Genomic DNA, 13,242 nt, shown 5'->3' with positions numbered 1-13,242 from the left:
AAAGATGAAAGAAAACAGAAAATGAATCCTCTTTACTTGTTCTGTTCCGTAGAACAGAGCTCTAAGAAAATCTGTGTCTGCTCCTAGGAAGAGAAAGACCCAAGTATTTACTGAGGGGGCAGGGAAGGAGGCAGTCTGTGAAGCATAATTAGAAGCAAGTTTCCAAATTTTATTAAATTCTTCCACCAACAAAACACAGAGAGGGATTTTTAAGTTAAACCAGCACTTAAGGACTATGAAAAAAAAAAAAAAAGCAAGATAATTACATGTTTGTGGCAGAAGAAAAAGACAATTAAGAAAACAAGAACAATTTAAGGTGCCACATACATAAAGGGGACCAGAAGTTGATTGAAAGTTTTTCTTCTGTCATTTGTCTCCTCTTTGTCCTGGCGCGCTCAGAGAAAGTGAATGCAGAAGATTGAGAGGAGGAAAGAGAGAAGGAGGGAGGGAGCAGCCGCGAAGGCAGGGCTCCCTGCTCCTGCCTACATCCCTCCCTCCCCTCCCCCCTCCCCCGGCCCCGCCCCCTCCCCTCGCCCCTTCCCTGCCTCCTCTCCCGCCTCCCTCCTCCGGTGACTCCATCAGCTTTTGATTTGGAAGCGCGCTGATTGGCTGGAAGCCATTCAACACACGCCGGGCAAGAGCTTTGTCTGAGTTGAAGTGAAGTTGTACAGATTTTAGACTGGAGTCAGCAATCGCGGGTGTTTAGTCTGCAGCCGAGCAGGGAAAGGGAGAAAGAATCGCTCCGGAAAGACGCTGCAGACTCCGGTGCAGACTCCGGCTGCCAGCCACAGACGGATCCGGGTAGACGCGGGGACCTCGCGGAGGTGACACTGGGCTGCCGGGCAGGAGCACCGGCGGCCAAACAAATGCAAGGAATTGGACTCCATGCCGATAGCGGGAATCGAGACACGGTGTGTATGAAACAAAAGTTTGCGAGCTGTTAATTGCTGTGCTGTGTTAAAGAGACGCTTTCAAGTTTCAGCTACCAAATGTCGCTTAGGTTTGAGTTGCCAAAGGAAGTTGAGGGGATTGCTTTGCTGTTTTAACTTGCTCTGTGAGGGGAGTCTCAGAGACTGGCCAATGCACCAAATGAATACTAAAATGCACTTTAGATTTGTTTTTGCACTCCTCGTAGCGTCTTTCAACCACGATGTACTGGGCAAGAATTTGAAATACAGGATTTACGAGGAACAGAGGGTTGGATCAGTAATTGCCAGACTATCAGAGGATGTGGCTGATGTTTTATTGAAGCTACCTAATCCTTCTGCCGTTCGTTTTCGAGCCATGCAAAGGGGAAATTCTCTACTTGTGGTGAATGAGAATAACGGGGAAATCAGCATAGGGGCTACCATCGACCGAGAGCAACTGTGCCAGAAAAACTTGAACTGCTCCATAGAGTTTGATGTGATCACTCTACCCACAGAGCATCTGCAGCTTTTCCATATTGAAGTTGAGGTGCTGGATATTAATGACAATTCGCCCCAGTTTTCAAGATCTCTCATTCCCATTGAGATATCTGAGAGTGCAGCTGTTGGGACGCGTATTCCTCTGGACAGTGCATTTGATCCAGATGTCGGGGAAAATTCCCTCCACACGTACTCCCTCTCTCCCAATGATTTTTTTAATATCGAGGTCCGGACCAGGACCGATGGAGCCAAGTATGCAGAACTCATAGTGGTCAGAGAGTTGGACCGGGAGCTGAAGTCAAGCTACGAGCTGCAGCTGACTGCCTCTGACATGGGAGTGCCTCAGAGGTCTGGCTCCTCCATACTGAAAATAAGCATTTCGGACTCCAATGATAACAGCCCTGCTTTTGAACAGCAGTCTTATATTATACAACTCTTAGAAAACTCTCCTGTTGGCACTTTGCTCTTGGATCTGAACGCCACTGATCCAGATGAGGGCGCTAATGGGAAAATTGTATATTCTTTCAGCAGTCATGTGTCTCCCAAAATTATAGAGACTTTTAAAATTGATTCAGAAAGAGGACATTTGACCCTGTTCAAGCAAGTGGATTATGAAATCACAAAGTCATATGAGATTGATGTTCAAGCTCAAGATTTGGGGCCGAATTCAATCCCAGCTCATTGCAAAATTATAATTAATGTTGTGGATGTTAATGACAATAAACCTGAAATCAACATAAACCTCATGTCCCCTGGAAAAGAAGAAATATCTTACATTTTTGAAGGGGATCCTATTGACACGTTTGTTGCATTGGTCAGGGTACAGGACAAAGATTCTGGGCTGAATGGAGAAATAGTTTGTAAGCTTCATGGACATGGTCACTTTAAACTCCAGCAGACCTATGAAAACAATTATTTAATCTTGACCAATGCTACACTGGATAGAGAAAAGAGATCTGAATACAGCTTGACTGTCATCGCTGAGGACAAGGGGACGCCCAGTCTCTCTTCAGTAAAACATTTTACTGTTCAAATCAATGATATCAATGACAATCCACCTCGCTTCCAGAGAAGCCGATATGAGTTTGTGATCTCAGAGAATAACTCTCCGGGAGCGTATATCACCACTGTGACAGCCACGGATCCTGATCTTGGAGAAAATGGGCAAGTGACATATACTATTTTGGAGACTTTTATCCTGGAAAGTTCTATCACTACATATGTGACCATCGACCCTTCTAATGGAGCCATCTACGCCCTCAGAATCTTTGACTATGAGGAAGTGAGTCAGATCACGTTTGTGGTGGAGGCAAGAGATGGAGGGAGTCCAAAGCAACTTGTAAGCAACACCACAGTTGTGCTTACCATCATTGATGAAAACGACAATGTTCCTGTGGTCATTGGGCCTGCGCTACACAATAATACTGCAGAAATCTCCATCCCCAAAGGGGCTGAAAGTGGCTTTCATGTCACAAGAATAAGGGCTATTGACAGAGACTCTGGTGTGAATGCTGAACTCAGTTGTTCCATAGTAGCAGGTAATGAAGAGAGTATCTTCCTAATTGATCCACGGTCATGTGACATCCATACTAATGTAAGCATGGACTCAGTTCCCTACACAGAATGGGAGCTCTCAGTCCTCATCCAGGACAAAGGCAATCCTCAACTGCATACCAAAGTCCTCCTGAAGTGCATGATCTTTGAGTATGCAGAATCCGTGACAAGTACAGCAATGACTTTAGTAAGCCAGGCATCTTTGGATTTCTCTATGATTATAATTATTTCCTTGGGAGCAATTTGTGCAGTGCTGTTGGTTATTATGGTGCTCTTTGCAACTAGATATAACCGGGAAAAGAAAGACACAAGATCTTATAACTGCAGAGTAGCAGAATCAACTTACCAGCACCACCCCAAAAGACCATCCAGGCAGATCCACAAAGGGGACATCACATTGGTGCCCACCATCAACGGCACCCTGCCCATCAGATCTCATCACAGATCATCCCCATCTTCATCTCCTACCTTAGAAAGAGGGCAGATGGGCAGTCGTCAGAGTCACAACAGTCACCAGTCGCTCAATAGTTTGGTGACAATCTCATCAAACCACGTGCCAGAGAATTTCTCATTAGAACTCACCCATGCCACTCCTGCTGTTGAGGTAAGATCATGTCCTGCATCAATTCACTGACAATATCTGTTGTATGCATTGGTTTCTAAGTATTGCAGTTAATAAGCATCAATATGCAAATTAAATAAGATGCAGGTGGCATGTGTACATGCAGTGAGTATGCACACCTTTGCAGCCCACTGTGTCCACTTTTTCTTGCATAAAGTAACTGCAGGTAATATACATTGCTTTGAAAAACAAGTGTGGTGCTCCAGAGGGGCCATCTAATTCAAGTCCCTTCAGTCCCCAAATTAAGATCCTGGAAAGCTCAAGCGTAAAGGGACTTAGTCTATTCTCATTGTCTTGGTTTCTACTAAAAAAATAAATACTGAGGCCTCTAGATTCTCTCTGAATGCATGTTCTTTTTGTCTCACTTTGGAAAATTTCCTGACATTATTTTAAGTAGATGTGTTATAATGAATTTTACAATATCTTACATATATTTTATAACTGATGACTTTACCCAGATTGTAAAAGAATTCAGTTATTTAAAAGAATCTTGTTTGAAAAAAAAAGTATAGACCTCCCAGGATATATTTCAGGTACATTTGGTGACTGACTGCCTAGCTTGTCACAGTCCAGCCTATGCAAATCTTTAAAAGGGCTGTAACATGTTTGCTTACTCAGGATAAAATATCAAAGAACTTTTGTTGCATGCTCAACATATGGGAGCATTTGGGGGTGTGTCTCCAGAAATCAGCTCTGTCTCTTTGGTTTCCAGCAGGTCTCTCAGCTTCTTTCAATGCTTCACCAGGGACAGTATCAGCCAAGGCCAAGTTTTCGAGGAAACAAATATTCCAGGAGCTATAGGTATGGATTATCCTCATATTACCTATTCAATCTCAAATTAGTGCTGAAGAATAAAAACTGTATTTTCCCTGATTGGTCTTTTTAGATATGCCCTTCAAGACATGGACAAATTTAGCTTGAAAGACAGTGGCCGTGGTGACAGTGAAGCGGGAGACAGTGATTATGATTTGGGGCGAGATTCTCCAATAGATAGGCTGCTGGGTGAAGGATTCAGTGACCTGTTTCTTACAGATGGAAGAATTCCAGCAGGTAAGAGGACAATGATAGTAAATCTTTATGTTCAGATCTACTACAGTTCTAGTAAAGTGAACCATTTTGCCCAAGTTTCCATTTCTTCTCTATTTGTCCTTTGCAATAAAGATTTATAGTCTGCATACTAGTACCAATGAATGCAGAAGTGAAATACTGTGAAATTATTCACTTAAAATTCATAGCAAGTAGCTGATAGATATGGAGGAAGTATGAAAGGAGAGGCTACAAAGTCAGACCATTTTCTGCCTCTTTCTACCCCATCAGTACTGCCACAGGATACTCCTGAGAAACTGTATAAAATTACTGGGTGGGTGTTCTTAATCTGGCAGTCTGTTTTGGTGCAGAGTGGTGAAGTGAACTATAATTTGGAGAGTGCATTTCCTGTGATGGGAACCAACTCACCAAGTCAGAGTCTGAAACACTTGAGAAAGGGCACATTTTAAGCACTAAAAATAAGAGAAAGAATGCATCTTGTAGGTGGTGAGGATGGAATATTTCTACCCATCCTTCACTTTAATGTCTGTACTATAATAACATAGAGGCAGGGATTCCAGAGGGGGATTTATAGGCACACAGCTAAATGAAGGAGATTGTTTTAAGCTTTGAACCACATTTTCCTTAGTATCCCTTTCCTTTAATTGTGCAGCAGAAATTTGCTGAACCAACTGAGTAAATACTGACTGTGTCACTATAGCAACTGTGTTACTAAAGACTGTAATTTTGAATCAACCCTTAGGACTACAGAAGTGCTCCTGTAGTTAACTGTCTCTCAATTCCTTACCTGAGGAGCAAATGTCTGTTGCCTGATAAATAAAGGAAAAAAAAAGAGCAACATTCTATCACCCATTTTAGTTCTAATATTTATTTTCCAAATATAGTTAGTAAGAGAGTCTAGAAAATAAATATATAGAAATTGATGAAAATCCATAAATAGAGACTCTAGCTCTCATAAATCACAGTGGCCATAGAGGCAGTAGGAGTCAGCAGCCACATTCCAGGGCTTGCTCTGGGACCAGTCTAAGTACTCCAGGTCCAAGTGGGGGTCCTTCCCTCCTCCATCTTCCCTTTCTCTCTTGCTCTTTCCTCCTTTCTTTACTTCCTGCTCTCTTTCTCTACCTCTTCCTCCCTCCTTCTTTGCTTCCTTTGGTGTGATACTGTGGGTGGAACTCAGGCCTGATGGATGCTGTGCAGGAGCTCTAACCACTGTGTTACATTCCTAGGTTTTCACATAGTTCTTTTATCTACATTGCTTCTCCTGAGACTTTGACATGACAGTTGTAGTGGTGAAAGTTACAATCAGTGTTCATATTTTTCTTTTCAGATCTGAAAACTGAAGCTTATTAAAGTTAGAAAAATGCACCTTAAAACAGGCAATTTGTACATAGTAGAGATGAGATTTGAATCAGTCTCCATACTCTTAAACACTAATCTATAAAATACATGGAGTAACAGATGTTTCTGTTTTTAATTAAATATGTGTCTTATATTTTCTTACACAATATTATAAAGACTTACTAGCTTCTAGAATGTTTTGACTCCTTTTTAATTCTGCCATCATATAATTCTAATAGATTATTGTGAAATTATTTTCTTATATTTCTAAAATTATTTATTTACTTAACTTTGGATTGAACCCAGAGCCTCACACATACTAAATACACTCTCCTATCTAGCAGGGGAGTTATCTATACTTGCTCTAGATAATAGTAGTAGTAATAAATGTCAGGAATGAAGACATTGAGTAAACAACAGGTAGACAAAGCTAAACGTAAAACAGTAGAAAGTCTTGTGTAGTGAGTACTTTATGTTCCACTCATGTAACATTTCTCTCGAAAGTTAGGGGCTTACATTTACATTAGCATTCACAACTTCACTAACATTCAGATAATCCTTTAAAAATGATTTCATATTTACCCAATCATGCTTCATCCAAAGGCGTAAGGGAAAGGTTATTTTCCTGGTATGTAACTTTGCACTGCAACAGTTTATATCATAGTATATTCATTTTTGCCTCACTGGCTACCTGCATCCTCATGATGCTTATCTGTAAGCCTAGAGTATCAGCAAATTGGTCCCAAAAGTGTATTCATATTGGGCAGCATAGACTGCCATGCATGAACTGATTATGGATAAAGAGATAAAGATCCCTACATTGTGAGCATCATTCTGATGACAGTTTACTGAACTTATAGTTCGATATTTGTCCTGTTAATGGCCATATTAAAGTACAAAGCGTGGCCTTGTAAACTTATAGTTCCAGGATATTTTCTAAGTAGAAAAATATGTAAGTTCACATCTGAATGCTATTAACAGAGCCCAGGACAGTTTTCTCTAAAACGTGTTTATTTTAAGAATGTAAGCATCATATTTCAGCTTTTTTTAGTGTTAGTCTATGAACAAATATAGACAATGTGTGCTGTTTGTTTGCCAATAGGGTCATTTCTGGTCATTCATTCTTTTAATTCCCACATAAATACACTACATAGTGAGCAATAAAATTATTGTGCTTTTTTGTCTGTTAGATCATATTTGTCAACCATCCTCTTTCCTACTCATCCAATGTTGAACCATAGCACGAAGTGTTATGCTTGCAAAAATCCCATTCTCTATTTATTTTACTGTACCAGGATGGTTTATCAAGGTTTTTGAGTTTATTTTGTGAAATACTCCTTGACTGAATCCATTCCACTTTTCGTCATCTGCCATCTGTAAGTAGTTACTTCAAACATTCTTTTTAAATTCTAGATTCTCTCTGTTCTCATGACAGGTGCTCTAGCTCTCTCTTGGCCTTTCTTCCATGGATGGTTGATTGTACTAGGGTCCAAGCCGATGGTTCCTCTCCAGTGGTTCTTCCCACTGTCAAATCCTTTCTTCATATATCTTAAGCAACCTTCTCAGAACATTTTAATTTATATTTTTGGCTTAAAATCAATACCTAACTTGTTGCTAAGCAACAGAGAACAAAGTTATTTTTCTTGGTATTCTAGGCCAACAGAATCCACTCTTCGTTTATTAAGTCTCAGTTTTGCTACTTTTCAATCTAAAACAGGTAGAGGTATCATTTCCCAAGACGTAGCAGGCTTAGCTCATCCTGACTTTCCACCTGAAAAGCTGGTTTTTTCTTACTTTGGAAGTAAATTCTGTTCATCTCTCAAACTTTATTTCATGCTGCACTTTCTTTAATGACATCAGCCTTTCCCTTCACTTATTTATCTTCTCTTGACATTCCTTGGCATCACTGAAATTGGCCCTTTAACTGGGCATAAAAATGTCATTTGTTACACTTGACTCAACTAGATCATAAGCCTTTCGTGCATGGGATGGTATCAGTATTTCACATGCGATAGGTCCTTAATAGAGAGCTGACTGGTTACCCCATGATTAATGACCTGATGGCAATGGAGCATGAATTTTTCTTCTTACATTCTGTGTTCTACTTACTGCCTCTCCTTTAAAGTGTAGCAGAGTGACAAAACTCACAGTTGTGTTGTGGTAAAAAAGAGTTTCGTAGAAAACTTTGTCACCCCCAGAGCTTTTAAAGAGTAACAGAAAAAATTTGTTGCTTGCCAACAACTTCTGTTCCCTGGGGTGTGGAATTCAGCATTTGTGGTGCTGAATTATGTATGCACTAAGGATGTTTTCAAACAGTTGAGTCCCTCGGGATAGGATTGAAAGTATTGATGAAATTGCAAAAAAATGCTCTCTTCTGTACCACTTTCTCTGTTTTTTTTTTTTTTTTTTTTTTACTTTCTTCCCCTTAGTCTTCATCTCTTTTCTTTAAACTCTATTCAGTTTAAATTTAGTTGTTTTATAGGTAAAGCCACATTTAATTATTATGATTAAATTTCATTCACTGTTTAGAAATAATTACTATGATTGAAATTAGTTTTGATTATGAACTGTCAGACTAGATCAGTAACCCAGACTGTGTTGTTGTGTTTATTACTAGTTATACTTTTATTACATTCAAGTATCTAGACAGTGTAATCATATTCAGAATTCTCAGAACCATGTATACATCTCCAAACCACTACCAGTGTCATTAAGCATTGAAACAAAACACAACCAATCAAGTAAATAAGCACATTATAAAGTTCTTCCTAAGTCTACACCACAGAGTTAAAGACCAGAAAAACAAATGAAGAAGTGTCAGCAGGTCTGTTCCCCTTCCTTCTGTCAGGATGTGAGTAAGACGATGTGTACAGGTCTCCTTTTCATTTTCAGAGACCCAAAGAATTACAGAAAAAGAAAAAATCGTTAACACTATGACAGTTTCTTCACTGCTGAGAAAACCTCCTTTCTATTTCAGCTCCTTTGGAAATTGCCCACATCATGTGGTGGAAAATGACAGTAAATATTTCTAAGTAGTGATAAATCATGAAGTCAAGACATCTAATCCTGCTTTTATTCTTAAATCAGCCTTGCTTTTTAAAATTACATCAATTTATAGCAAATCACACAACGATTCTCCATATTCATTCTTTGCACACCTTGATTCATACGGTGTTGGTATCCACATTTTTCTCTGCATTTTCCCACACTTCTAATGTATGTGTAGCTTTCCTAGCAATGAAGCTTTTTTTTTTACAACACTTGCTCTCATTCTTTGTTCTTCTGGTTTCTCCCTTCCCATTGAAAAATTGAGGAGCAAGGGGATTTAGAATAGAACTGTCTTGCAGGTTCTATCTGTAAAGCAGGTGATTTCTATACCTCGAGTCAAAAACCATTATTCTTCCCCTTCTGAAATTCAACTGTTCTTGCATCACTTTTAACTCAGAAGCTACCACATGAATCCCTCTTCTATGCAGATTCCTCACCAGGTGGGAGGACATCACAGTGAGCACGGTAGGGAGCAGAACCTGAGAGTCTCTTAGCAATAATTTGGGAAGAAGAGAAATTGTTCCTAAGAAGTTAAATCTGCAAATTTAGTTCTCAATACGTACAAAAGCTAATATAAGACCAACTTGCTTTCAAATCTAAGAAAATTATTTCGCAATTTCTGAAATTCTGTTTTTCTTTCTAAAATGACATCATGACACTGAAAAAGTCTAATCTTTTCTTGAAAGAGTCATTTGTGGAGTGCATTTTACATCTTTGCATTTCTTGGCTTTCATATGGTTTAGTTACTGTAATTGCCAATGTTGAAGGTTTGTTTTTTTTTTTTTTTTTTTTTTTTCTCCCTTTTCTTTTTCAGCTTTATCATGTCTTTTCTTTTCTGAGAATGTGACCACTCACATTCCAGTAAGATATCAGAACATCTGGGAGAACTAAATAATGGATTTTTCATATTTTCAGTTTTAGATGATGTTGTCCATGTATTTCAATATTAACAAATGTAAAGTTTTTAAGAGAAGACTTAATGGCATATGAATTCAGGTGTTCAATAGTTAAGGAGAGTTCACAACTGTTTTAAGTAAGGCCAATACATAATTTATAAAATCTTTATGAGAGACTGAACCAGCTAATTATGCTTCCAATACCCCCACTACAGGAAGACAGAAAGCTGCACAGAGGTACCAGAGCTCCTGGTGCCATTCCCAAGTTAGTATTTCATTTTAAAATTCTATTTTTTAGAATTTAAATTTTTAATCAGTTGTTTTCGTACATAAATTATCAACTTACTTTCTCACGATGTGACCAGAATGTTCCTGAGAAATACTCACTAACCTCCTCTTTTCAGTATACAATAAACAAGAAAGCAACCTAGCAGCTTCTCTGACTTTCGGAGGTCCATAAATCTAGTATTCGAACTAAAGCTGTGGTTGTAGCCCATCTAACATGTCTGGTGACAGGGCAGCATTCTGCTAGTAGTTTAAATTGGTCTTGGGCTATTTAATAAAAACAAAATCGTGTTCCCTGTAGCTCTGACCTTGCTGAGTATACTAACGGATCCTCATTGCTTTCCCTGAGTGCAGCCATGAGGCTGTGCACGGAAGAGTGCAGAGTCCTGGGCCACTCAGACCAGTGCTGGATGCCACCGCTGCACTCGCCCTCCTCTGATTATAGGAGCAACATGTTCATTCCCGGGGAAGAGTTCCCAGCCCAGCCTCAGCAGCAGCATCCGCACCCAAATCTCGAGGATGACACCCAGCACGCAGAAACCGCGGAGAAGAAGAAGAGTTTTTCCACCTTTGGGAAGGACTCACCAACCGAGGAGGACGCGGGGGACGCCAGCACGTCCTCGCTGCTCTCGGAGATGAGCAGCGTCTTCCAACGCCTGCTGCCCCCTTCCCTGGACACTTACTCCGAGTGCAATGGTGAGGTGGATCGGTCCAACTCTCTGGAGCGCCGGAAGCCACCGGTGCCAGCTAAAACTGCGGGGTACCCACAAGGGGTGGCCGCTTGGGCGGCCAGTACACACTTTCAGAACCCCACCACCAACTCTGGGGCGCCCCTTGGGACGCACTCCAGTGTGCAGCCTTCTTCAAAGTGGCTGCCAGCCATGGAGGAGATCCCCGAAAATTATGAAGAAGATGATTTTGATAATGTGCTCAACCACCTTAACGATGGGAAGCATGAACTCATGGATGCCAGCGAGCTGGTGGCTGAGATTAACAAACTGCTTCAAGACGTTCGCCAGAGCTAGGAGATTTCTGCAAAACGTTTTTGCTTCCATGGGTGGGAATAGGGGACAGGAAACACCATGAAAGAACTGGCTCTGCCAAATAGTTGCATTTATCATAAATGTGTTTGTGTATATTGAATATTAAATACTGTATTTTCGTATGTACACAATGCAAGTGTGATTATTTTAATCTGTATTTTAAAAATACATTTGTACCTTATATTTATGTGTAATTTAACAAACAAATTTTATTTTTTTACTCTCATGACAAACATGTCTCTCCTGTTCATGTAGAAGCTAGCCATTGTTTAAATCCGATGTTTATTCAGCCACAAAGAGAAAGGTACTGCTTAGTTTAGTTAACTTGTGTTGAATAGCTGTGCTGGGTAAACAATCCCTCTGATGCATTGTACAGTTCTTAGTTCCTTTAAGTGACTCGAGTTATTTTGCAATGCTTTATAAAATTAAGCATAATTTAACATAGAAGGGTTTTTAACTGTCATTTTTTACTCTTCTCTGTCAGCTTCAATAGTTCACCTCTAACAGCAAAATTAAAGAGTGAAGCGAAATTCTATTTTAGAATCGGAAAGTATCTTCAAGAATATAGGTGAGGTGATTTTCTGAAATGAATTTTTCACAATGATTAAAAACAAAAGGGCTAAAATCAATGTTTCCTGACTCCCGGGTCCCTTCTGGTCCCTTCTATTCCAAGCATCACACTGGTCTGATCTTGAGAATGTTTCTCCTAGAGTATTGTAGTCTACTTATTACTAGGAGAAACAATGGTTTCCTTCCAACCTTGTAACATGTGCTGTGATGTAAAGAAATGAAATCTATCCTTTGAATGGATAGCAGTGTCTGTTCAAACAGTGTGAATTATTAGCACGCAGTCATGCCAGTGCCCTCCCAGGGTCATAAATATAATTGCTTTCTTTTGAAATCATTCTATTTGAATCTTTCCCTTCACTTCTCATACTACTTGGATATTTTTATCTTTCACATTATTTTTATTTTGCTACAACTATTCACTTTTAGCTTTTGTCTCCAATGCATGATCTTATATTTTTGCTTGCATTTTAGAACATTTATAATGCCGCATTTTTGTTTTTACAATTTTGTATTATTTCTTGTGTGACAAATGAGAACTTATTTATTGTGCTGTTATCTCTCTATGTGGAATGCCTTGGTAAGAGAGGTTCTTATTATGACTTTTATCATTTATGTTCAAGCTTCTATGAATGTTATTTCTATTAATACACTATCTCGATTGTACGCTCCAGAAAATTTTACTGTCATGAAAATAAAAGGAAAATTAAAGTGAAAACACCATCTATAAGTCAAAGTTCTGTTTCTGTATATGTGTTCAAAAGCCTGGCAAATACACTTCCTTTCCTGAGAGGTTAATTCAGTGCTGGGTTTCAAATGATAGAAAGGGAACATCCAACTGGCCGAGAAGCAGTGTGGAAAAGAAATGAATTTGAAACTCGTCACAGAAATAAAAGTAGTTGATCTTATGCCAACTGGATTAAATAATCTTAAGTGCATTTGGAGTGTAAAGAAAAAGAGCAGGCAATAATGACTGACTAAATATTTTTCAAATTACACAGAATACTTTCTCAGAACATTTTGCATTAAATTGTGCAAGAGGAAAAAATGTGTCCTTAAAGCCTTTCCAAAAGGCTAAAATATTATCCTTCTTGGTTTAATCGGAGAGAATTAAAATACTAGAAAAGTTAAGTAACCTAAAATTGGCTAAAACTAAGATATTTGAATTCTCAAGTGAGTAACACATTAAATAGAATATATTATCTCTTTGAAAAGGCACATTTGCCTTCAAAGGGAAGATGGAATCCCAAGTGAAATTTCAGTTTTCTTTCTAGTAGGTTGCACAAACAAATATTAACCACATATATTTTGTGTTAGAACATCACTTCTTTTCAGTACATATTATCATTAAGTAAAAGATATTCATAACTTCCATATTTTTAATCAGAAGCATCAACAGTGATTGAGGGAGCAAAACTGGAAATATTTTGCATAAT

General features: G+C 39.1%; 1 protein-coding gene across 2 annotated transcripts; it reads left to right on the top strand.

Moving 5' to 3' along the window:
* The first annotated feature begins 616 nt into the window (after positions 1–616).
* Positions 617–12,529, top strand: Pcdh18 (protocadherin 18). Of its 2 annotated transcripts, none has more exons than XM_003476797.5 (4): positions 617–3,564; positions 4,298–4,383; positions 4,469–4,632; positions 10,551–12,529. In XM_003476797.5, exons 1-4 carry the CDS (start codon positions 1,081–1,083, stop codon positions 11,219–11,221), a joined length of 3,405 nt encoding a protein of 1,134 aa, XP_003476845.2. In that variant the 5' UTR covers positions 617–1,080; the 3' UTR covers positions 11,222–12,529. The 2 variants fall into 2 exon arrangements, with proteins under 2 accessions (XP_003476845.2, XP_005006836.2); XM_005006779.4 differs by having other exon boundaries at positions 4,295–4,383.
* The last annotated feature ends 713 nt before the right edge of the window (positions 12,530–13,242 follow it).

This window comes from Cavia porcellus, unplaced genomic scaffold (genome assembly GCF_034190915.1).
Source record: "Cavia porcellus strain 051 isolate PalLab524CR breed Dunkin Hartley unplaced genomic scaffold, mCavPor4.1 scaffold_14, whole genome shotgun sequence".
NCBI classification, from domain to species: Eukaryota; Metazoa; Chordata; class Mammalia; order Rodentia; family Caviidae; genus Cavia; species Cavia porcellus.
Note: the sequence above shows the minus strand (reverse complement) of the source record. Positions and strands in the feature narration are given on the sequence as shown.